The sequence below is a fragment of the Triturus cristatus genome, chromosome 1_1, assembly GCF_964204655.1.
Source record: "Triturus cristatus chromosome 1_1, aTriCri1.1, whole genome shotgun sequence".
NCBI lineage: Eukaryota > Metazoa > Chordata > Amphibia > Caudata > Salamandridae > Triturus > Triturus cristatus.
This window is the reverse complement of record NC_140579.1, coordinates 407,971,230-407,996,550: the sequence shown is the minus strand read 5'-3', so window position 1 is coordinate 407,996,550 and position 25,321 is coordinate 407,971,230. Positions and strand designations below refer to the sequence as shown.

General features: G+C 42.2%; 1 protein-coding gene across 1 annotated transcript in view; it reads left to right on the top strand.

The window, feature by feature from the left end:
- LOC146870329 (collagen alpha-1(XV) chain-like) overlaps window positions 1-25,321 on the top strand; it is a gene marked incomplete at its 5' end in the record, with an annotated part of 130,277 nt that overhangs the window by 75,827 nt on the left and 29,129 nt on the right. Inside the window, 5 exons of the mRNA XM_085642705.1 lie at window positions 2,192-2,233; window positions 2,345-2,372; window positions 7,211-7,260; window positions 8,219-8,353; window positions 11,035-11,089. Coding sequence (XP_085498831.1) covers window positions 2,192-2,233; window positions 2,345-2,372; window positions 7,211-7,260; window positions 8,219-8,353; window positions 11,035-11,089 — 310 coding nt within the window. The remainder of the gene's footprint in view (window positions 1-2,191; window positions 2,234-2,344; window positions 2,373-7,210; window positions 7,261-8,218; window positions 8,354-11,034; window positions 11,090-25,321) is intronic.

The following is a 25,321-nucleotide window of genomic DNA, read 5'->3' as shown; positions in this document are numbered from 1 at the left end:
ATTACCTGAAAGTGTCAGAGCGCTTTACAAAAGAACCAGTTGTGTTACATTAGGACTTTGGTTTACATAAGAGATACAAACAGAATTTTTTTTGCAAATATACAAGTGGAGTGAAAGAGAACATTTGCAAATGTACAGGTTGTAAAGTCACTCAAGGAAGAGATAGAAACAGATACACTCTAAAATCACATAGGGGAGGTAGTAAGTACAAAGGTCTACTACATATACTAGTGGTTAGTTATATAAATATACAAATAGCAAATTCACTCAGGATTACATTTTAACAGCGATTAGGCTTAGACAATTATATATTACATATTTACAGAGCAGGAAATTCTTGCCATCGTTCAGCCAGGTGTTCAGCAGCTCCACTGGGAATCGTCCATGTGGTTCTGGTTCCACTGAAGATTTTGAAGTGACCGAAAAGGCCAGAAACGGGGGGGGGGGGGTGGAGATGATGAGGATGGTATGGTAGGAAAGGGTATGTAGCTTGGTTGTCATACATCTGCTACATTTCCAACTAAAAGTAATACAGCTCTAGTCACACTCAAGTGTAAACACCCGGCCAGAGGTCTAAATGTCAAGTCACATTGTTTGTTGTATTGTGTTCTACAGCAGGCAGCGCGGTTAAAACGTACTTTGGGGGAAACTGAAGATCAAGTAAAGGAGGGAGAGATTTGTGCATGTGTTTATCTTTGAGATTTTTTAAAGCACTACATGTCACCTTGCATATTACACACCGCTAATTTCCTGTCTAGGAAAGATGGGCCATATGTAGGTAAAACGTGTTGCGATTCTCAAATTGCTATTTTTAGGGAATCGCAATTAGAGATTCGCAAAACGCAATGTAGGTAGGAATAGCAAATTATTTTGCAAATCCCACATATTCCTTATTTGCGAATCACAAATTGAGATTCACAAATAAGGAATACCTTGCCATTCATTCCTATGGGCTAGAATGCCCATAGGAATGAATGGGAAGACATTCTCAATTTGCGATTCTCAATTAGAGAATCGCAAATTGAGAATGCAATTCCAAGGTTGCAAGGGTGTCAATAGGACACCCTTTTGCACCCCTGAAATAAACATGTGTGCACATGTGACGCACATACATGCGCTAAGGGCATGTATGTGCGCCCCATGGCACTTATGTAAAAAAGTGCATTTTTCTAAGAAATCGCAAATTACCACCAACCTGAAGTTGGTGGTAATTTGCGATTCCTTAAGCCAAAATCGCACAACTTGGGTGCTTCCTACATTGCATTTAAGGAATCGCAATTTGGGATTCCTTAAATGCATTTGCAAAATAAGGAATCGCAAATTTTGCGATTCCTTCTTTTGCGTGTGGATTGCTGTTTGCTACTTAGCACATTGCCCAAATTGCGAGCGCAAATGCTGAAATTCTGCGAATTTCAGCATTTGCGATCGCAATTTGGCTTCCTACATATGGCCCGATGTCTTTTCAAAGCTTTATGCCTAGGTCACACAACTATTTATAATGGCGTGTACTTGTGGCATATGACCTCACTGTCCTCCTGGTAGGAGAGATGTGGTGCAGCGACCAGAGCAGCTGCTTCTGGAGCACTGGGCTCACGGTTCGATCCCCGGCGGCGGCTCAGCTCAGCACCATGTGACTGGGCAATAGCTCGCTTTATCTCCCGCACGGCCCCAGCGCCTGGATACCCTTAGGGCTGATGAGTTTGGGCTTTACAAATCTGGAATTAATTATTGTATCACCCCCTCATCTTCGTGGGACATTCTGTCTAGTAAAGGTGCCAAAATTGAAAAAGAGAAGTTGGGGCCTAACGGCTAGGGCCTTGAAACTGGGGGAACCGGATCCGGGTCTCGGCAGGGACACTCAACATGCTATGATTCTGGGCAAATCACTTCATCTCCCCGTACCTTATAAAATGAATGTGTCCTTTGTATATCAACTGGTGCTCATGTAAAGCGCTTTAATACATTCCATCGAGTTAACGCTATATAAAACTATATAGTAATTTTGGCTAATGCCTGGACAGTGATGCTACCGCTTTTACCTGCTGAAAGCAGCCTGACCCTCCCTGGTGTTGCTCAAGGCGGTTGCACTAGGCCCTCACCCGTGTCAACAGCAGTCTTGCTAAAGGTGGTTTTCTGTGTCAGTACTGTAAGGAATCTCCTAGTTACTTTTAAACTTGTGTTTTGGCTGCAGAGAGTACTCCCCGTCCGCCCTCGGCCACACTGCAAAGATCCGGTAAGTTATATACTTATGGAATGGAAATTATATACTTACTGGATGGAAGGAGAACAGCGACAAACACAACATGGCACTACTTTAAGTTCCTCTCATGTTTTTCCCCTGCAGGTGACCCGAAGTGAACCGTCAGACCCAGGTAGGACCAAGCAACAGGTTTAATTTGTTTGTAAACCTTGAAGCTGAGCATTAAGCGTTATTGCAGTGCTCACTCGCAGTATGAATAACAATGCCTGCTGTTAAGGGCCTTAACCAAAGACGAAGGCGCATAGTGAGGTAAAAAGCGAAACTAACAGCTGTTAAGGCCTGACTGCCCTTGGGCAATAAGTGTGCAAGCGCCCACCCAACTAAGCATAATGGGTCAAAGGGCAATTATCAGCTTATCAGCAGGTAGGCAATTAGCACACGTCCTCTATTGCCACCTACCACAGAAACACAGACTTGCCCCCTTGCTCTGACTGCTACATGTCCATGCCTCACCCTCGCACTGAGCTTAAAATGCAGTTAAACAACAGGGGTGTATGCCAGCGTGCTAAGTATGTGTGTATCTCAGTCAGTTTCACCCATCCGTGCCAAGGCAGCATTCAGAACAGGTGTCTATAACCGCAAGTACGCATAGCACAAGCTTCACTGTGACCTACACATTAACAGTCTGATTGGTTACATCACAGTCCTTCCAAAGCATCGACAGTGTTTGCTCTTAACAACAGCTCTCCCTAATTTTCTGGGCACCTGCAAATTTATGATGAAATATGAATTTTGGAAGGCCGTGAATAGTGAACATGTGTTTGCACGCTTTTACTAATTATAATCCCTGCAGAAACTCCACAGGTAATGGCTGGATTATTTACCAGTAGCGTTCATTGCACCGCGCCCTACTCATTCCCCATCTCAGCCCTTAGAAATGAGAATTGTACCCTACAAGGGACAGAAGACTAACAAGCAAAACTTAAAAACAAACAATAAGTTCTGACCCGAGGGCCGCCCCCTTAGCTATTCATAAAAACCCTTGGGGCAGTTCAAGCTGGCAGCACGAGATATTGGTGGGTCGGGCAAACGGATGGTGGGTGGGTGACTGCACACATTTAATAAATAACATAAATAAATAGGCACTTACCTGACAAACGTTCACGTCGCTCCAGTCCAATTTCTTCTTCTCGCTCTGCCTCCAGCGCGGGATCCTCAACAACTCCCCTAACAAATCCTAGCGTTGCTCTCAAGGTGTTAACCAGCATGAGAGCAGCGCCAGGATTGGAGGGAGCAGTCTTTCTCTGTGCTCCCAAGGGCGCTGGGGGCCTGGGCTAAGACAGTTGGGTGAGAGGTGTCAAAGTACGCATGTCTGGCTGGCCATTGCAAGACAGCTGGCCAACGAGAGAAGCGCACTTTGAACTGCCCAGTCAGCCCACACTCCTCCCTGCTATTGTGACTCAGCAGGCCCCGCCCCGTCCTGACTGTCGGTTCAGGACGGGTGGATGGAAAAAAAAACAGTAATAGATTAACTTTATTACTATTTTATTTTTCATCTGTGAGGCTTTTTTTGGCCATTTTGGTTAGTGGGGCGACACCCCTCTGCTCAAACGAAGGACCCGCCCCTGCCTTGGAGGTCTACCTCACTTCCTGAAAAAGCCCCAGAGGTACCTCACTTAGGGCACCTGCCACCTTCAGGAGGGAAAGCAATGGGCAGGACTGGTCTGAGGAAAAGTAGGATGCAGTGTCAAGAAGATTACCAGTAGGTAATCCGGCCTGAACCCATGTCAACTCATCATCATCACAGTCATTAGAAATGAAGATGGAGCAAGCATCTGATGGGTGCACTCCACTCCTTAGCACATCATTATTAAAATTGACTTGTGAATCAACATGGCCGTCTTTAATAGAAAGTGCTAGGTCCAAAGAATAGAAACACCCCTTCAACCAAACAAGCTACTAACATGAATTAAGAGATGTTTCCAGACTTAATACAGCTTTCCCCACTGGAAATTCAGAAACATCCAAATAATAGAGTGAACTTAAGTTATAAGGTGTGTTACATGTGGCTGCCTTGCGAATATATGGCAGAGAGATCATTTACATTCTGCCCACAAACCAGCCACGCTGCTTGCTGACCACCCTTAAAGAGAAAAGGGAACAGGAACAGACGAGCAACAGGCTAGGATGAACTATAGCAATAGCAACAGAAAAACAACAGACCAAACGAAAAACATAAAGACTTGGTCCCTCATTTATAAGCCCATTGTGCGTCCTGTGCGTCCCTTTTTTTGGCGCACCAGTGGTGCATTGTGCCGGCCCATATTTACAAGACCCTGTGTGACTTTTTATGGCCTTAAAAATATGACCCCCTTTCACGCATTCCTCTGCATGAAAGGGGCGTTCCATGCTACATCCATGGAACCTGACACATTCCCAGATTTACAATGTTTTGTGAATCTGAGAAAGCTGAGAATGCATCAGGATCCTACGCCTTCCCTTGGGAGGCATAGGAGTAGCACAACAATGAGAAATACATTTATTTGTCCTAGTTTTTCCTTTTGCTATGCCTGCTGCATTCTGCAGTATTCTGCAACACGCATAGAAAGAGGAAAATGCCATTGATAATTGTTTTTGTGCCGGACGGTGTCCCTTCCCCGCAACACAGGCAGCCTTGCAACATGACTCAAGGGTGTCTGCATTGGTGCCTGATGTAAGGGAGAAGGACAGGAATACGCCATATCTTGTAGATACAGCGCACTCCTGCCCTTTTATTTTGATGCACGCCAGCGCAGCAGGAAGGCTTTCTGTGCTGCCATGCGCCATAATATAGCAAATGAGGCCCTTGTCTTTGTGAAAAATGCGGTACAAGAAATATCCATTTTACTGCTCTCCCAATATCCAGAGAGTGAGACTGCAGTCCACCTGGGCTAGAATGACTAGCTTCCAGAGTAGGAAGGACAATCTCCGGAGCTAAATGGAATCTAGTAAGAGTCTTTTGTTTAAAGGAAGACGCCAGCCTCCTTCTGGCATGAATCTTAAAAATGGTTTCCTGCAAAGAAGAGATCAAGTTTCACCCAATTGTCTTGCATAAGTAAGTCTACACAAAAAAAACTTCAGCAACACTTCCTTCAAAGGTTCAACGGGAGCCGCAACTAAACTTATAGGCACCAAGGGAAGATCCCAGAATGGGCCACAGGCTAGACTTTAGATCATTCTAAATCCAAATACCAAACAAGTATAATCCTCTATAGAGGACCTCTCCCTCTCAAAGGAACCTCTAAAAACCCTAATCACAGCCAACTGGGCACATGAAGAGGAAGGAGCTAGACCTGATTCAAACTCATCGCAGTCTAAAATGCACAACGGGACACAATATAGAGGAAAACGTTAACAGGATTGTTTTTTATAGGAAATAAGGATGGAGGCCTTTTAAAATATTGTGATGCCTTGGCCACCTCAGCATTGTGTTTTGCAACTCGATCAAGTCATTTCCAGTTACGAGACCTGCCCTTTCAACTGAAGCCGGCCAAAGGCTACTCATGGAGATGCGGGCTCCTACTGGGCCTGCTACACTCTTGGGTGATTCAGGCGCACCCATCGTTGGACGACTGGTCAAACAGCCCTAGATTGTCCAATGGTGAGAGCTTTCAGATAGATCATCAAGTTGATTGGGACGTGAACGCAGCTTCGGTCTGAGAATGCATTGTGATTTCTGAAGCAGAATGAACTCTGTTCAAAGCTGAATCCACCTTTGTACCTATGGGACCGGTGGGAGTGGCGTCCTCATAAGCAGTATCCACTCTTCTTGCCAAGCTTGGCAGCAAAGAGTCCACCTTGAGAGATTAGGGACATCTTCCCCAAAACCTTTATTGGGAACCAATGAAGCCAAGCACAGGGCACAACATGTCTCCCAGGTTCAGTCCACTTCTTCAGAATGAAATCTTGTCTTTCTAGACTCCTGTCCCATGGAGGATAAAAGCTTCACTCATAATGATGGTGAAGAGGCTGAGCAGACGTGGGGGGACTGTGTCTATTTAGCTGTAAAATGTAAATCCTATCAATTAGAAGTGGCAAAAAACTGATAATATATAGCAGCACGAGCAAAAGAATGATTTTTATCATGTTAGCCATCCCTCGCAACAATAGATGGATGAGCCCCCACTCTAATGGCACTTGGCAGCATATCCGCTATCACCAAGGACAACAAGACCTAACTTGGAAGTATTCTTCATATCCAGAGACTGCAGTATTTCAGACTTTCATCTGTGCTATTCAATAATCCCTTGGGAAAGTATGTTTAAATCAACCCCTAGACAATCCCTGGACTTTTTCTTTAGTGACTTCATAGCCTCAACATCAATCTACATTTTTATTACAGGTTAAAGGCTTGGATCATAGGGTTTCAGGGTGGAGGTGGGTAAGAAGCAGAATATTATCCTTTTTCACAATTTTTTATGTTCAAGTTTATTTTGAATGATTCCTGGGATGATCGTATTGAATCACAAAGTCTCTGCAGGTGGTTTCAGGTATGATCCAAACAAAAGAAGGTGAAAAGGCACAACCCTGCCTTGTTTGACTTCGAATCTAAAAAGAAAACTCTGCTGTTTCACTTCTCTGAGAGCAGGTCAGATTGATTTGGAAGTCAACAAATATACTAAACTAAGGGACTTATTTATTTAATTTATTTATTACTCCATCACAAACATGGCAGATGTCCTATCCTCAGTATTACAAGTGCATTATAATCAACGCCAGTCACTGCTAAATTTGACTATGAATTTACAATAATCATTTTTAGACCAAAATGTTGCATAGCCTATAGGTAGCCTGAGCTGGCATGGATCCAGCCAACTTGAACTACTTCGGACACCTTTGCTTCAGCGGACTACCACTCTATAGTCATTTATGTTATGTAGCTACCTTATAGGAGTTTGGTACTATCACCTCCGGGGCCATTTTAAGCCCATTATTCACGGCTTTGTAGATGTTTTTGTATTTGTTTTTCAGATGCTACCATTCCTCCAGGAGACAAGGCAGACCTTGAAAAAGGCCAAAGGGTGAGAATCCGATTCATAATCTCTTGAAACTTCACAGGGGGGATCACTGTAGCAAAGGTGTCCGAGCTGCGGGGAGGAGCGGTAGCAAAAAGTAGTCTATTATCGCCTATTAGTTGAGTGGCTCAATGTGATAAGGCTCTACTTCACTGAAACTTAGAAGTCATTATCCCTGGTCATAAAGTATTTGCAGTAGCGCCAACTACTGTGGACAGCTGTCGACAATGAGGGCCAAGATTCTACTTTGGGAGTATTGGTGGTCAGAGAGAAGGAAGGGAGAGTGTTTGGCCAAGGTCAGCAGCTTCACCTATGTCTTTTGGAATGTTGGCTTGCATCCCTAAGTGTGATGACTGAGCGATGCTGTGATGGCGCCGCAGCTACAGACATCGAATGCTTCTGCAGTCATCAATAAAGTAATGCTAGTTATCAATAACGGTTCAGGTCTTTCGGGTCCAGGAGACTTAGAGGACAGGAAATCCCTTCTTTTTTATCCTGTAGACAGCAGTGCTCAAAGATAGCAAGGACAGGGTAATTTGTCACAACCAGGGAGAGATGTCAATCTAAGCAGTACTCCACTGGTATCTTCAATTAGGCTCTGGACCTTGCAGGAGAGGAGCAATAGCCAAGGTGGTGTTATCAAGTATCCCAAATGCAGACTTGTCTCTAGAAAAAGTGGAAATTTCCCAAAAAGTCGGATGCTCCGAAAGGGCAGTAGATCTGGTGCTATGTCAGTCACGTCTCATGACAGATGGTGAAGTCTATACCCGTTTCTTCTAACCTGATGAAGAGTAGGTGGGATACGTGAGTTGAGCAGGATCAGGAATATGATGAAGATGATCATGCAGGAGAGGGGAAGTGAGTGAAGAGGAAGAGCATGATGATGTCAGGGAAGATGAGACCTGGTTATTGGGCCTCACTTTCTATGATCCACCCTTCCAACTCTTGTGTTTTTGTTCTGCAGATGCACACTTGGGTCTTCGAGTCCAGGATATTGATGCTGGAGGCTCATAAAGAGATCCCAGAGGGCAGCCTGGCGTACATAAGGGATGAGAGAAGCTCATTCCTGCGCACACCCATCGGCTGGAGCAAGCTGCTGGTACATGCATACCACTAGTACCCCTAAAGTAAGTGTCTAGTAGCAACAAATGTTGGAATCAATAGTCATGGGGAATGGGCAGCACATGGCGTTAACACGCTGTTAAGAGCCTATTCCGCCTAATGTGGCATTCATTGGAGAAGAGTACAGACAGGGGAAACTGGCAGGAAAGAGTTAAATCTGAGAGTTGCGCCATTGAAGACTGGTATGTCAATGTGTACCCTTGACGAGTGAGTGGCATAGATTGTGGGATCTGACAGGATAGAGTGAAGTCACAGGTTCGTATCATAACATGTGTCTTTCGATATAACGCCTTGAAGTAAGCAGATGGGGAGGCTGGCCTACCTCAGACGAGTACCTTTACCAGCATGTGTCTCTGCATATGGCATGCTTGTATGAAAGGCACATCTAGGCAGAACCTACATTGCAAGGTTTGACCCCACGCATCTTCATTGAAGTAAGGACACAGAGAAAAGTCAGGGAAAAATTAAATCAAAGACTTCTGTCATCAGATGGTTGTATGTCTTCATATACCATTAAATGCAAAAAGGTTCAGCACTATACAGTTCTTTTTTTTTTATTCTTTGTTTCGAACTGAAACACGTGGACTACACAAGCTGTGGGTTATTATGCCACTGCTGACATTGTATACTTTATAGAAGTTTTTCGAATATTGGATTTTCAAACACCCGAACTGCACAAACATCTATATGAATTTACTTTGTGCCACACTGTGAAGCCCTGAAGAAGTCTCTTTGGGAGACGAAACGCGTTGGCTATGGCTATGATTCTCTGCCTTTGGGAAAATAAAGAAAAATCCTTTTAAGATAAATAAAGAGAAACCATTTCAAGAAACACACATCTTGGATTTGGACGTCTTTTCGTGTGCTAACTGTCTTGAAATTTGATGTGGCATTTTTATAATATGCTGTATAGTGCTGAACCTTTTTGCATTTAATGTTGTTGTAGGACTTGTTCCTAGTTAAGGAGTATAGAGGGGAGTGCTCCTTGGTTCCTTGCACTATTCGATACCTTGAGATACTGTTAATTTGTTAGGTGCAGTCTCTAATAGCCTCTACCCTCATCCTTTTTGTAGTCATCATATACCATGGTTGGGTGAATTGTACAGGTAGGAGGCTCTGATAGGATAGAGTAAAATGACTGCCAGCCTTTGCTACCTCATACATCATCCATGGCAGTGGTGATGTTGAATCTGGCATGGTAGGTAACATCAGAAGTAAATGCCATTAAGACCCTGTGTTTTCCAGTGATCCACCCTTCGTAGATTGGCACAGATAATAGCAACTGGCATGGTAGAGTAAAATCACAAGGGTGTTACTTTCAAAGTCTGGCTGACTGGCACTTATAAGAGGAACTGGCTTGATTAAATCACAAAGGCATGCCAATAAAACCCTGGGAGACTGGCACAAACCTGGCATGGCTTCATAAATTCAAAAGGGGTGACATTAACATCCTGGAAGAGATTGCCACAGGTAAGAGAAACTGTCATGTTCATGGGAAATCTTTGGGGCATGCCATTAATTAACAGCCTGTGCTGCTGGCACCTGAAAGAGCACAGATTGGAAAGGCTGGCAGGGTATAGTGAAATTATAATACCCCGCGCTACCCCCAGTGCCATTCATCAGAGGGAAAGCGCAGGCATATCTCTGCCAGACCTGGGAATTCTGGAAGGTGGTACAGTCACAAACCGAGGCGTTGAATTGCCTCTATCTGGTTCAGTCTGTCGTGTGCCAGGCTTTAGAGGGTGGTTATAAAGAAGGGTAAACCCAAAATCACTGGGACCTGGGTGTAGAATAGTATAGAATGTTGTGGTCCCAGTTATAATACATCAAACAAGGTGTATAAACAAATGGAAAAAATATATACAAAAAAATCAAGAGAAATTAAATAAGTGTTTGAGTGTTATTTAATCACACTCTACACATAATGTAATGTTTTAAAGAACAAGTTTTACAAAACATCATAAAAGCCTAGTTGATGTGTCCAACTAAGTGCAAGGGGAGGGGGAGTGATTTGAGTGAGGTAGTGAAATAAGTGACAAATACATCAAATTGGTAAAACAATCCAATTGTTGGGCATATTATTCAATGCCACATATTCTCAAACACAATCAAAGAGAGGTAAATGACAATTAATTGCAAAACCATGTACAAGAGAAATTCACAATGCGGCATGCACTGTTGGCAATACTGGTAGCAGTAGTATGTCAACGTTTCGACCCCTGAAGCTAAGTAGGTTTTTCAATCCTTACTGGCGGGGTCTTCCTCAGGACAAAGGTGAAAGTGAAAAGGGCAGGGACACCGTGTAAAGAATAAAAGGACAAGCCTAGTAGGCGCACAAAGTCGTCACAGGCGATGGGGGCTCCAAAGGCTCCGGATTGAGAGAGAGAGTGATAAAACCCTCCTTAGTTTGAAATGCTTCTTCACTCGCAGAGGAAAGAAGACCCCGCCAGTAAGGATTGAAAAACCTACTTGGATTGTTTTACCAATTTGATGTATTTGTCACTTATTTCACTACCTCACTCAAATCGCTCCCACTCGTTTGATGGATTATAACTGGGACCACTACATTCTATAAGGCTTTAGAGGGTGCACATGTCGAGGATCACACTGAAGGGAGGGCCCCCTGACCAGCTTCTGTATCTTTCTGTCTCCCACCAGCTGGAAGAACTGGAGCCCATGTTCCCTGGGGACGACCCATCCGTGCCAGGAGAAACACCGGTCAGGTTTAAGTATAAGAAGTTTCCTTAAAAGTTCTAACTTGTATCAGAAACGAATGATTTATAGTGGACACATTATCACCAAGTGTATGTTTTAAGACTCCTGCAAGTCACCTCAGTGATTTGTTAATGTATAATTGCACAATAAATCAGTTTCTTTGTAGAGTCATGTAACTCTGAACTAATTTGCTTTATCCATTTTCACATAGACCTGGGATAGTAATACAAGCACAAAATATCTGTGGCTCACCCAGTCAATCAAATAAAGTAATCTAAATGAGTCTGAGTCCCATTACTCGGCTGTAGTCTCTAATTAATCCATACGGCATGTAGATTTCAGTTGAAATACCATCATAATTACTCATAGTTTCATTTAAAAAATCCCACAAAGCAAACCATGTCATCATTTCTCGTGCTGGGAAAACATAGTGTACCTGCTTTTATTCAAAGTTAAGTCTTCACATTACAAGCTCAATAATTTGTTGTTCACAACAACTCTTTCCCATTCGAGGAATATTTTTTACAAGCGATGCCAAATCTCGCATTCTTTGATATTCAAGGTAGCCATCTTTCCATAACAGTTAAGCATCCCTCATTTTGGTTTTAAATTATATAATATCAGATTGGTTGTCAGACTCTGATCATCCTGTAAACACATTTGACATTTCACAAAACAGAGGGAGGACTACGCTTTTGTATCTTCCTAGGGGCAGCTAGGGGCTGCTAACTAAGGGGGAGGTTTACTAAGATTTTGCGCTGTGTTTGCATCACAAAAGTGACACAAAGTGGCCCAAAATACTTTTTTCCTAATTAACTTTCCAGCGCTAAACTTGTTTAGAGCGGTAAATAACGTAAAAGTAATGCAAAGAAGCGCCTTGCGCTGCTTCGCGTTACTTTGCGCCTGGGGGTGTACCAAAGGTGGTGCATGGGCGTTCCCATGCACCACCCAAGGTTTCTCACACTAAACCCAATTTTCTAAAATCCGTAGATTAGGTTTAGTTTGAGAAAACTGCGCCCTTTTCAACTAGGCGCAAGGAAGGAGAAATGCTTTTATTTCTCCTTCCTTTTCCGACGTTGCAAGCGTGCTGCACTAAGCAGCATGTATGGAAAGTGGGAAAAGCCTTGCATCGTGCCTAGCATAGTATTTTTTAAAGGAAGAGTATCCTTCTTGTACAAAACCTATGCTACACTCATGCACACACCCTAGAGATACGGCACTAAGGTGTGTGCATGGCGCACAGCAGCTGAAATCCACGCCGGCGCAAGGGAAAGGGGAGGAGATACATATCTTTCAAAATATGGTGCTCTCCTGCTCCCTCCCTGTAGCGTAACACAGCGCAGCCTTGGGGGCTGCGCTGTGTGGAGATTTTGTAAATCTCCCCCTAACTGTCCCTCTGTGTACAGTCGACCCCCCTCTGAAAACTGGGACATGTGCTAAAGTTGCTGATGTTAGACCTAGGACAGATGGTAAAAAACTGGCGCTGTCAATCAAATCCAGGATGCCTGGTCACCCTAATTATAGCAAGAACAGTTAACAACATATTAAGATAGAAATTTTACGAACACAGGAGAGGTCTGCCCTGCTGGTTTTTTTCCTAATGGAAATTAATATATTTCAAGTCAAGCAACCTCAATACCGAATGTGAGAAGGCCTGATGGCGCGTTAAATCCTCTTTGCCAATTCCCATCTTATATGTAGCTCCTGAAATCAAAACTGTTTTTGTGCTTCCTTCTCCCCTAATATCTGAGGCAGGTGCTGTTTACTTATGGTGTGATGCCATTAAGGGCCGGATATGAATAATAAAGCATAAATATCCACAAAACAACTACCAAATTCTCAAATGATCCATTAATAAAGTTTTCAATTCAAAATAGCCCAATAAAGGAATATTTCACCTCAATAACCAGTTGCAGAAACAGGTACAGCCCCTCTTCCTTATTCAGGCCACATTGAATGTGTGCCATTAGGTTAATAAAAATGTTGGATTATATTGAATGACTCATACTTCATGATCTTCCCTTGGTATACTATGTCCTAATCTCAAAAAACCAACTGCTTGAGCGCTGTTGAGTCTGCACTGTGGTGTTCTAAAAAATGAAGGGCAACTAAATATCCCTACTGACCTCTTGACCCCACAAATGGGGCGTACACTACTACCAAAATAGATATTTCAGCAAGGACAAATTTGGACATATACATTGTATTCCACCAGACAGTTTATAAAACTTTTGATCTGAAAGGATGTGTTTGTAGAGGAAAAATGTCTGACCCAGAGCACCCCAAAGATTTGGGGTATCCACATGCATGACCCTGTCTATTCACACACTCTTCTACTGCTGGAGCAGAGTTTTCTGTTGAAAATTTATCGTGTTTTAAGCTCCAGTTTTGTTTATATGTTATGATTAAAAATATTCATTTGAAAATACTAATTAATAGTTTGTTTCGTTAAAGTCTGAATTAACCAACATTACTAATGAGAGGAAACGACTACACGTGGGACGCATATATGTTGCTTAATAATAATGTGCGGTTTAATTAAGTGAGTGTTGTAAAAGTGCTATTTGTTTCATGTTTATGCTTTTAAAATAACGTGCACTAATGCTTTATTGTGTTGCAGAAGGCTTGATAATTACATACATATATGGGTATTAGTGGGGATTAACACTGTTTAATCATTATGCTGTGGTAACGTTGTTTTGTGTTTCTTTTAATTAAGATGGTCCATTTTGGCCTAAAACAAGATGGCTGCCTTTTACAGCCTGCACTCGAGTGATTGAATTTTGATGAGAGGCCTTGCTGAACATGGTCGAGAGTCACCTGACCGCAGCCTTTGCCTGGTTAGAAAGTTTTCCGTGAGGACAGTAGCTCTGGGAACGATTCCAGCTGCCCTTGGACAAGGATAAAGCCACAATGAACAATAACTAGTCTGCGGTGGCTCTGCTAAGATATCAAGGAAGAACATTTACGAAAGATACATTTGCAAACTCGAGTTTCCTTCTTCCGTCTTTTTATTTTTGTGATTTTTCCTGAGCGGAGGTTTCCTAAATGTAACTGAGTGACTTCCTTTCCTGCTCGCTCTGCTCAGCAGCTCAACGGATATCTAACATTTGTTTGTAACTTTTATTTGTAACTTTCCCTATAAATATGTTAGACTAGAGAGGGTCCGTGTTCATTGCGGTCTTCGTGTTCATTGGTCCCATTACGTTCACTTACGTTTGGACTTTTTCCTGAACCTATGCTGAGGACGGCAGCTCGAGAGACTTTACCGAGAGACTTGTCCTGACCCTTTAGCTAGAATAGGTAACTATGAGAATAATGATTTTGCTAATGATTGACTTTCATCTTGAATTAATTTAGATAAATAAGCATTTGTTTGAATTACAGTGTTGGGTGTTCATTTCTTGTCATTTATTGAGTTTCAAATGTATTTCCTATGTTTAAAATCATGACTCAGGACAATATCATTAAGGTCGCATTGACCTCATTGTAGATGCAGATTGGTTTAGGTTTTCTCTCCTATATTCAGTGTGGATAGAGTAATAGTGTGATTTTAGTGTGATGGGCCCTAGCGTATGATGAGTGAATGTGCGTGTGACTGTAGGTTTACTCTGTCCGTGGAAGCAGGGAGAATTTATATGCGCCGATCTGCAGCAGTTTCCTGGTAGCAGAGGATGGTTAGATTATTGTCTTGATCTGATTAGATTGCTTGTACATAGGCTTTTTGATTTATTGATTATGGATTGATGTTGGTATATGTACTAATACTATATGTTGAAGTCGTCGTGTTGAGTTTTATGTAGTGCTTCTGGAATTTGGGAGCTGGTGACGGTTCCGTAGTAGGGCAGAGGGAAGTGTGTGCTGCTCTCGGGAAAAACGGAATTGTTGGAATTACCTGTACGTATGCAGGAAAAAAAACGTGTGACAATTGAAGTTGCGCGTCACATTGTCTGGGTTCGGAATTAGTGACATCGTCGTGTGTTACTATTAGAGATATATTTTCGGTATAAAAGGAGTGCGTATGGTAGCGAAGGTTATCTGTGAAACTCTGGTCATAAGTCCAAGGGATCCGTAAGGTGTGCCGTTAAAGCTTATCGCGGGAGGAGTAATAGGTATTCTCTGAGCTTGTCTGAAGGACTGGGCAGAGGTAAGCGCTGCTTGGTTAACGTGTGTTATAATTCTGTAGTGGGACAGACTGTTCGCTGTTCTCGGGAAAGGCAGGATTCTGTGTGCATGTGCTACATTTTCTGGTGTGAAAGTGCGTGAATGTATAAGCATTTAATTGATTGTAAGACTCTTTGGAGCAGTCCTAGAGGAAACAGTTAATGGATGCATGTTAGAAGGGCAGAGTAGAGGGATGTGCTACTGTGTCAACGAGAGTAATTATTCCGTAGTGGAGCAGAGGTAAGCGCTGTTCTAGAGAAAAGCGGGATTCTTGTGAAAAAGATTTTCTTTGCTATTCTGTGGTTAGCGAAACAGACAATGGAGATGTTTATATGTTGTAACTAATAGATTTTGTAGAGTCTGAAACGAAGTCTACTAAGAAGGTTTTGTAAAGGAGCGGTAGACGAGTGACAGGAGACAGGAGCAGAAGCAAGCGACTGCAGCGACTGCTGACGTCATACAGACAGCGCTCTGATTGGGTAGCGAATCAGAACAGTGCTCGCGCTAGGTTTGGTGCGTTAGTGTGAGCCGCGCAGGGATTGGAAGGAGTACAGAGTGACGTAGACACTCCAGGATTGGTGCGTTGGTGTGAGTCGCGCTGTTATTGGACAAAAGATCGTACAGTTGCGGAAGGGACTAGAGAATATTGGTAAACATTAAAATGTATTACCAACCGGAGGAAAAGAGGAAGAAATCCTTGTTCGGTAAAATAAAGAGGTGGTTCGACAAGGATAAGAACATAATAACCAGAGAGGGTGAATTGCTACCTCCAACGAGAACTCCTGCATCCTTCATGGTTGCGAAATATGGGTATCATACCTGTATTTGGTTAGATAACTGGGCTAAGTATACTAAGGACGATGGTGTCTTAGCGTTCCCGGAACATGGTTAATTTAATCTGGCCGTGTTGAGAAATTTACGAGAAAAGATGATGTGTCTAGAGCCTAGACCAAGGCCGACACAGTTCGAGGCGTTGGTGGAATGGGAAGATGAGGTGCATGAGCGAGAAAAACAGAGGAGTGGAGGCAATTATAGGTACTATTTTTGGGAGGAAATATGATCGTGAAACTCATCATGATCGAATGAGGAGATGGCGAGATGCTAGTATGTCAGAGGGATTATATCCTATGAGGACAGTTGAAGAAGCAGAAGGGAGGAAAGGTGCAGCGAAGGTGCCAGATGCAGAAGTGAGAAAGTATGGAGTTAATGATTATGAGGATGAGGTCTTGGATGACATGAGTTACAAGAGACCACCTCCATATAGACCAGAACCAGAAGAGAGCGTGCCAGTTGCTACTCCAATAAGAGATACTTTGCGGATTATTAAAACTGAGGTTGTGACACCAGATCTGAAAAGTGATAGCTCTTTCACGGAAAGGGAAAGAGAGAGAGAGCGAGAGAGAGAGAATCGAGTCAGTGACGAGAAAACAAGAGAATTAGCAAGAACCACATCTGAACTGACTGAGAAAATAAGAGAGCTGACGAAAAATCTTGAAGCAGTTACGGTGCCTGTAACTATTGGTCCGGTTGTGCCTATTTTTGATAAGCAAAGAATGGGTGAAAATGGTTTGACAGTTCCTTATGTTGGAAATGGTTTGGTTGGTACTTGTTCTTTGGAGGAATCAGGAATGAGAACAGGAGGAAATAACTTGAGACAGTCGAGACATGACACATGTAGTGGAGGATTAGATGTGCAGCCTAATTCAGGATTGAATACTGGTTGTTTGGGAGGAACAATTCTGGAACCACAGAGGGTGACAGAACAAGTGGGTGCAGTGAAAAAGTCTACTGAAATAACAGCTGAGGATTTGAATGATTGGTTGAAAATTCTTCAAAAGAAGGATAAAGATTCACAGGTAATTGATGTAGCCAAGTTGCGCATAGAATTGGAGGAGCTTATTGCAGGGACAATTCCTACGGATATACTCAAACCTCATCATGATGGAGAATTGTTATTCATGTGTAAAAGTATCACCTGGAGGGCTAAGAGTACACATGACAGGTTAAGAGCAATAGCGAGTGAACAAGGAGTTGACATGGATAAGGTGAAGGTTTTGCAGAAGTCTTACAGAATGGATTTCTCCGACAAGGATATTGAAAATCTAAATGGTACTGGCAGAACAGGACAGATTAAAGAAATGATTGCCTTATTGCGAAAATGGGGTGATGTAGAAAAGTGGAAGGATAGGTGGTACAAGAAAAGGGAAAATTCAGTGGACAGGACTTATTCAGCTTTTCCTGTGAGAGAAAAAGAGAAAACAGTGGATGCTTATCCTATGAGAGAAATTCCTGGAGGTGGATATGTACATGTTCCATGGACTAGACAGGATATTTTATCATTTACGAATGATTTTCCTCGACTGAGAGAAAAGCCCGTTGAGTGGTATAGGCAGGTAGACAGGTTTGTGAAATTGTCAAAAGTGCTGTGGATTGATCTGAATAGTCTGTTTGATATAATTGTTCCAGCAGACTTGTGGGCTGAGTGTAAGATAGTTATAGATTGGCCTGCAAAGGAGTATCCAAGAGATCAGAAAACGGGAGCACCAGATCCAGAGGTTATGAAAAAATATGAGCAGGTTATTGTGTTCCTGAAAAACAAAGTACCCCCGAAAGAGACAGACTGGGTTAAGATAGATCGAACACATCAAGAAGCGAAAGAATCAGTTCATGCTTTTTACGAAAGGCTGATACTGGCTTTTAAACAGTTCAGTGGAGATGAACACCTGGGTGACAAGGATTTGAGTCATTTTGTATACAGATTTGTATATGGCCTGAGACCTGAAATAAGTGAGAGAATACGTGAACACACAGTTGATTGGCAGAGTAAAAAGATTGATGAAATCTTGAGACATGCAAAATACTTCAGTGATGAGATTGAAGCAAAACAGAGAAAGTTGAAAGAAAAGGCACTGTGGGCACAGGTGAAAGTTGCTGAGAGACAAGAAGCACAGTTGATGGAACAGGCAAATAATCCAGGAAGTAGACCCAGATATGCGGGGAAAGGGAAAGGGAATTTAGGGGAGGCCAAAAAGAATTTCCCTTGTCACAACTGTGGACAATTGGGGCATTGGAGATCCGAGTGTACCAATCCACCATTAGTGAGTAATGAAAATAAACCCTTAAATCAACAGGTGCAGAACGAGGGGTGTAATCAACAGCAGCAACAGCAGAAGGTTGTCAGACAGCAGAGTCAAGAGCCAAAACCGCCCTTGCCGCAGAATAGCGGGTCCCAAAAGTATAACCAGGACTCAGGATTCTACAATGATGAGCAGGTAAACAAACCGAGACGTTCAAACCCGGAACAACAGTACTGGTTAAAGAATGAGGGGAGTGAGTCTGAAGGGGACTATTGACGGTGCCGAAGAGAGGAGGAAGAGTGCATACTTGGTGCAACTCTAGAAATAGACCAGGCAGGACCATTTGTAGATGGGAAAATAAATGGGGAGAGTGTTACTTTTTTGGTAGACACAGGAGCGACGAGATCAACTGTCAGGTCAGCAGATATTAAAAATCTTCCTCTCTCGGACGAAGCAATCCAAGTGGTTGGTGTAGCCAATACACAGATTAAGACTCGTCTTACTGAACCAGTAAGGCTGAGAATAGGGAAATTTTCAGACATGCACAGATTTGTTGTCTGTGACACTAGTCCAGTGAATTTATTAGGTAGGGACTTATTGTGCAAGATGAATTGTACAATTTTTTGTACTCCAGATGGAATAGCTTTTGAGACACCAGATGAGGATGTTTTGTACCGGATGACTCTAGATAATAGAGAGAGTGAGATTGTTGGTACATATGCTGTGTTTAATCCAGATGATTTGCCTCAAGAGTTGAGACACACGGTGAAAACAGCAGTTTGGGATTTTACTGGCGAAGATGTGGGATTGATGAATAATGTAGATCCAGTAAAGATTTCAGTGAAAGAGGGGATTGTTTATCCTAATATTCCTCAGTACAGATTGACACCAGAGATAATTGAGGGAATAACACCTATAATTGACAAGATGATTCAACAGGGTGTTTTGAGAGAGATACTGAGTAGCCCGTGTAATTCACCGATAATGGGGCTGAAGAAACCTAATGGAAAGTTCAGGATTGTACAAGATCTGAGGAAAGTTAACAAAATTGTGGTGGCATGTTGTCCCATTGTGCCAAATCCTTCAGTGATTTTATATCAGATTCCTCATGATGCTGAGTGGTACACGGTGATTGATTTGTGTCATGCTTTCTTTTCAATTCCATTGCATCATGACAGCCAGCCAATTTTTGCATTCCGGTTTGGCCAGCGTATTTTAGCATGGTGTCGTATCCCACAGGGGTATACAGAGAGTCCTTCGATATTCAATCAGTTATTGAAGAAATCATTGGAGAGTTTGATTATGCCTGAAAGCTCAGTACTAGTGCAATACATCGATGACCTACTGGTGGCATCGAAGACACGTGAAGCTTGTGAAGTAGATACCATAGCTTTACTGAACCATCTGGCAGATGGAGGGTTAAAGGTATCTCCAGCCAAATTGCAATTTAGCAAGAAAGAGGTGCATTATCTTGGACACAATATTGAAAAGGGTCTGAGAAAGGTGACTGATGACAGGATTAAAATTATCAGAGGAATGAGAGCCCCAATGACCCAGAGAGAAGTGAGGATGTTTCTGGGGATGGTGGGTTATTGTCGTCAGTGGATAAGTAATTTCTCCCTGATAGCAAAGTCACTGATTAAGCTGACGAAAAGTGAAGTGAGAGACCCATTGGAACTGGATGGAGAACAAATGGCAGCATTTGAAGAGTTGAAGAGCAGAATGTGTGAAGCCCCTGCTTTGGGAATGCCAGACTATGAGAAAGAGTTTGAGTTGTACTGTAGTGAGAGAAATGGGTGTGCACTCTCAGTGTTAATTCAGAAGCATGGACAACTGAGAAGGCCGATTGCGTACTTCTCCTCGACACTTGACCCCGTAGCTGTGGGTTTGCCAGGTTGTCTGAAAGCAGTAGCTGCTACATGCAGAAGCTTGGAACAGAGTGAGGGTATAATAATGGGATATCCTGTAAGGGTATTTGTACCTCATGATGTGGCTATTCTTTTGACAAGAAGCAGGACTCAGTACATGTCACATAGTCGGCTGACTAAATATGAGAAAATCATTCTGGGAGCATCAAATGTGACTCTTGAGAGATGTGTGAATGTGAATCCAGCGACTCTTCTACCAGATGCTAACAATGTGAATGTGGGAGATGATGTTGATCATGATTGTTTGGACGTGCTTGATTACTGCACAAAACCAAGACCAGACATAAGAGATTTACCATTGCCTGAGAGTGATCATGTGTTGTTTGTGGATGGATCATGTCTGAGGACTGATGATGGTGTGCTGAGTGCAGCATATGCAGTGTGCAAGGTTTCAGAAGTTATGGAAGCTTCGCCTTTGAAAGGAGTGAGATCTGCTCAAGTGGCTGAAGTGGTGGCATTGACGAAAGCTTGCAAAATTGGGAAGAATCTGAGAGTGACTGTGATGACTGATAGTCAGTACGGATTTGGAGTCGTTCATGACTTTGGCCAGCTTTGGCTACAGAGAGGTTTCTTGACGTCGAGTGGGACTCCAATAAAGAATGCTGAGGTGATTGGAAAATTGCTTGAGGCGATACAGCTGCCTAAAGAATTAGCAGTTGTGAAGTGTGCTGCTCATGGACAAGGAGATGATTTTGTTACTCTTGGTAATAGATTTGCCAATGACATAGCGCAGTATTGTGCGAAAAATAATCATTCGATTAATAGGGCACGAGAAAAGGAAATGTCTTTTTGTTCTGTGATGTTTACTAATGTCCTAGAAACATGGGATGAAGTGAAACAGTTGCAGGATGAGGCAGGAGATGAGGAAATGAGAGATTGGATCAAGGCAGGTTGTGCCCCAAGAGAAACAGATCATGTTTGGATCTATAGAGATGGTAGACCAGTCATGCCTAACTCCATGCTGTCGACAATGGCAAGAATGTATCATGGCCAGGGACATCTGGGAAGGGACGCAATGATTAGGTCATTTAAACAGACCTGGTACAATGCAAAGTTCAGGTTGATTGCAGAGAGCATCTGTCAGAGATGTTTGATTTGTCAACAGTTCAATACTGGGTAAAAGACAGTGGTGAGTCTAGGAACAATAGGCAGAGAAGGAGGTCCATTTACTAGAATGCAAATAGATTTCATTGAAATGCCCCAAGTGAACAAATTGAGGTATGTTCTAGTGGTAGTCTGTTTGTTCTCAAGATGGGTGGAGGCCTATCCGACTAGGAGAAATGATGGAATAACAGTCGCAAAGTTACTGTTAAGAGAGTTGATTCCTAGGTACGGGTTCCCAGTGACAATTGAGTCTGATAGAGGTGGACACTTCTACAATGAGCTCATGGGTTTGATTTGTGAAGCATTGAGCATACAGCAGAAGCTACATTGTGCATACAGACCAGAGGCTTCTGGAGTCGTCGAACAGATGAATGGCACAATAAAAAACCGAATTGGTAAGATGTGTTTAGCCACTGGAATGAAATGGCCTGATGTCTTGCCTCTAGTGCTGATGACTATTAGGTCTACTCCAGATAGAACTACAGGTTTGAGTCCGCACGAAATCTTAATGGGACGTGCAATGAGACATGCATTTGTGCCTGTCAACAAGTTGATGACAATAACTGATGACATGATTTTGGATTACTGTAAAGGCCTGGCTGACGCAGTTCATTCTGTGTTTCACCAGGTTGGAGAAGACGCTACCACACTTGAGAAGAAGCAAGCCCATGATCTGAGTCCAGGGGACTGGGTGAGGATTAAGGTACACAGAAGAAGAAATTGCTTGGTTCCAAGGTGGGGAAGGCCAAGACAAGTTATTCTGACTACGACAACTGCAGTAAAGTGTGCCGGTATGAAAAACTGGGTGCATGCAAGTCATACTCTGAGAGTTCCAAATCCGAAGGATGGGACTGGTAAAGAGTATTTTGAAGAGTCAGATTCGAGTGATGATGAAGAAACTGAGCCAGTGAAAAGAAGAAAGAATCCTGAAAGAGCTGAAGGAGAAAGAGAGTCAGGTGATTCTTTCTTTCCAAGAGTGGCTTCAAGAGAAACATTGAGAGTTTCAGAGGAAAGATCGGATTCTGTAAGAGTGCCTGAAGTTCCAACAAGCAGTGGAGAAGAAAGAAGAGAAAAGAGCAATTCCACAGGGACTACTCCTGAATCAGATGAGGAGGTTGAAATTCCACTTGAGATTACACCTGAAGAAGCAAGGTCAGAAGAAGATAGAGAGGGACAGATTGCGGAAGACCCCCGAGGAGGTGTAGGGAATACTTCTGATAAGCTAGATGAAGGGACAAGTAGACAGCAAGAAGATTGCGTGTCGGAGACACGAGGAGGGACAGAAATAGGGAAGTCTCAATCAGTGGTGGTAAAAACTGTGGAGCAAAAGAAAACTGCTGAAGAACAAGAGGCAAATGAGACAGAATCAGATGAGAGTGAAAATGAGAAATCAGAGGGTCGAGTTCTGAGAAAGAGAACTTGGATCGGAGAAAGAAATAATAAAGAAGTGAGACCAAAGAGGAGTGTAAGAGGAGACCTTTGGCCTAACAGGATAAAGAGGCTGAGGTATCGACTGACACGAGTGAATTCATCGAAAGCTGAACAAGTGAACGAGGTGTCGAGTCAAAATCAAGCGAAGGAAGAGGAGCAAAAGAAATCAAAAGAACCAGAGGAGATCAAAAGAATTAGAAAACCCAACCAAAAGTACAGGTCACCGGAATGGACTTATGTGGCTTTGCCTGAAGGAGAAGAAGAAGAGGCAGAGAGTCAAGTCAATCCGGAGGGGATCTTGAGAAAAGTGGTTGAGGGAGAGGGAAAATCTGTTGGAATCCTGAAAGTAATCTTGACTGACATTGGAGAAGAGTGAGATGCACAGGATGTTGTTAATGATCTGATACAATTCGATGTTGCTGAAGAAGAAGTGAAAAGTGATGAAAATCCAAATTGAGTAAACTAAAGGAGTCACTTGGAGAAGTGAAAAGAAGAAAATCTGAAATTAGCTGTTTGGAATAATCTAGTGTTCTAAGTGTTTCAGTAGTGGAGTAGAAGAGGCTAAGTCAAAAGACACTGCCAAAGTAGTAAAATGGCTAACGCAAAGATTAATAAAAGTAGATGTGCCTTTTTGAAAAGATGGTGTAGAATGTGCTGCTGCTGTACTGGATTATTAATGCTATTATGGGGTGTACTAGCTTTACTAGTTACTTTTAGAGTTACAATAGATCAGTTTGGAATACATACTGAGAATGTGACCAATGTAGAGAAAAGTTCACAAAAAGTAGTTTCAACTAGAATTAGTAACATTTACATACATAAAGATAGGTCAATTAATGATTTTTCTAGCAATGTTTTTTCAAAGTTATTGTACGAATATGTAAAGACAATGGAAGTTAGGGATTGCTACGTCTGCATGCAATTACCTGCATCCGTTTCAGAAGGTGTTACTTATCACCATTTACCAGCTACGTATGGAATTGCATGTAGTGTGTTAAGTAGTGTTTTTTATTTGTTAGGGAAAATAGATTATGAGATGTCTAACAAAGATAACATTTTTGGGCAATTGCCTATGAACCAAAAGCTGAATCCAGCTAAAGAAGCTAACATTTTTGGTGAAATTTTTATTGAGAAAGAAGAATTAACATTAGATTATATTTTTAGAAACAATTTGACTTGCATTTTGAAAGAAGAAGAGAAGGCTTTCCTAAACATGGTAGAGGAAAGGAGAATAAGCATGCATGAGAAGGCAGGGAAATATAAAGTGAGTGAGACAATTTGGGACATTGAAATGGGAAAGGAGTTGAAGAATGGAGCCAGTCCAACTTTAGCTTTAGATGCCCCACAGAAGGGTAAATTATGCATTACCAGAAAAAAGTCTCAATATGATACATATTTTGTTGGGACTAGTGAGTGTCATGATACATACTTCATTGCAACCGGATGGGGTTTTAAAGGTGGAGAAGATCCAATTTTCCCAGGAGTGTATTATGTTTGTGGGAATAAGGCTTATTACAAGTTGCCTGACCATTGGTATGGCACGTGTTATGTGGGCCTGGTCTTTCCAAAGATTTTTCATATAGATAGGATAGAAGATGTAGAACACATTAATTTACTAACACGTTTTAAGAGAGAAACTTGGTCGGAGATAGTGGGTGATATTTTTGGTGCTTTAATTCCAGCAGTGGGAATTTCTTTAAATGCATATGGGATTCGAAAACTGTCAACAGTGGTGGATCGCTTATCGACAAGTACCGCTGGAGGGTTTCTTTTGGTAAATACGGAGATGATTGCCGTACGTGCCATGTCTATGCAAAATCGACTTGCCCTTGATATTCTATTGGCCAAGGAGGGTGGAGTCTGCGGAATGCTGAAAGTTCAACATTGTTGCACTTACATTCCTGACGAAAGCAAAGACCTAAAGGTCTATATAAAAAATATTACTGATTTGCATGAAGAATTAGTACCACTGGAAGCTGAAAGTATTTGGACTAAGATAGCTAATAAGATAGTTGCTGTTAAGAGTTTTATTGCTAAGATAGGTAGTACCTTTATTGGTAAAATATTATTTCCTTTGACATGTGTAATTGTTGCATTACTGATTCTAAGATTGGGGTGTTTGTGTTGTAAAAACAGGGGAGGGAAAAAGAGAATAATTAGAGGAAATATTGACAGAAAACAAAAGAGATCAAGGAGAGATCAGCAAGAAATAGAATTAGAAGAATTGAGGGAGAGTGTTTATTTGGAGTCAAAGAGGGATGATGTGAGGGAGTCTGGTGTTTAATGTTGTGTTATAAAAGACATTTTCGATTTCTCCTAAAAATTGGGACTAATTTATTTTTTGGGTTGATTTTTGTGGTGATAAGATATCACCAAAGGGGGGATTGCTGGAGCAGAGTTTTCTGTTGAAAATTTATCGTGTTTTAAGCTCCAGTTTTGTTTATATGTTATGATTAAAAATATTAATTTGAAAATACTAATTAATAGTTTGTTTCGTTAAAGTCTGAATTAACCAACATTACTAAT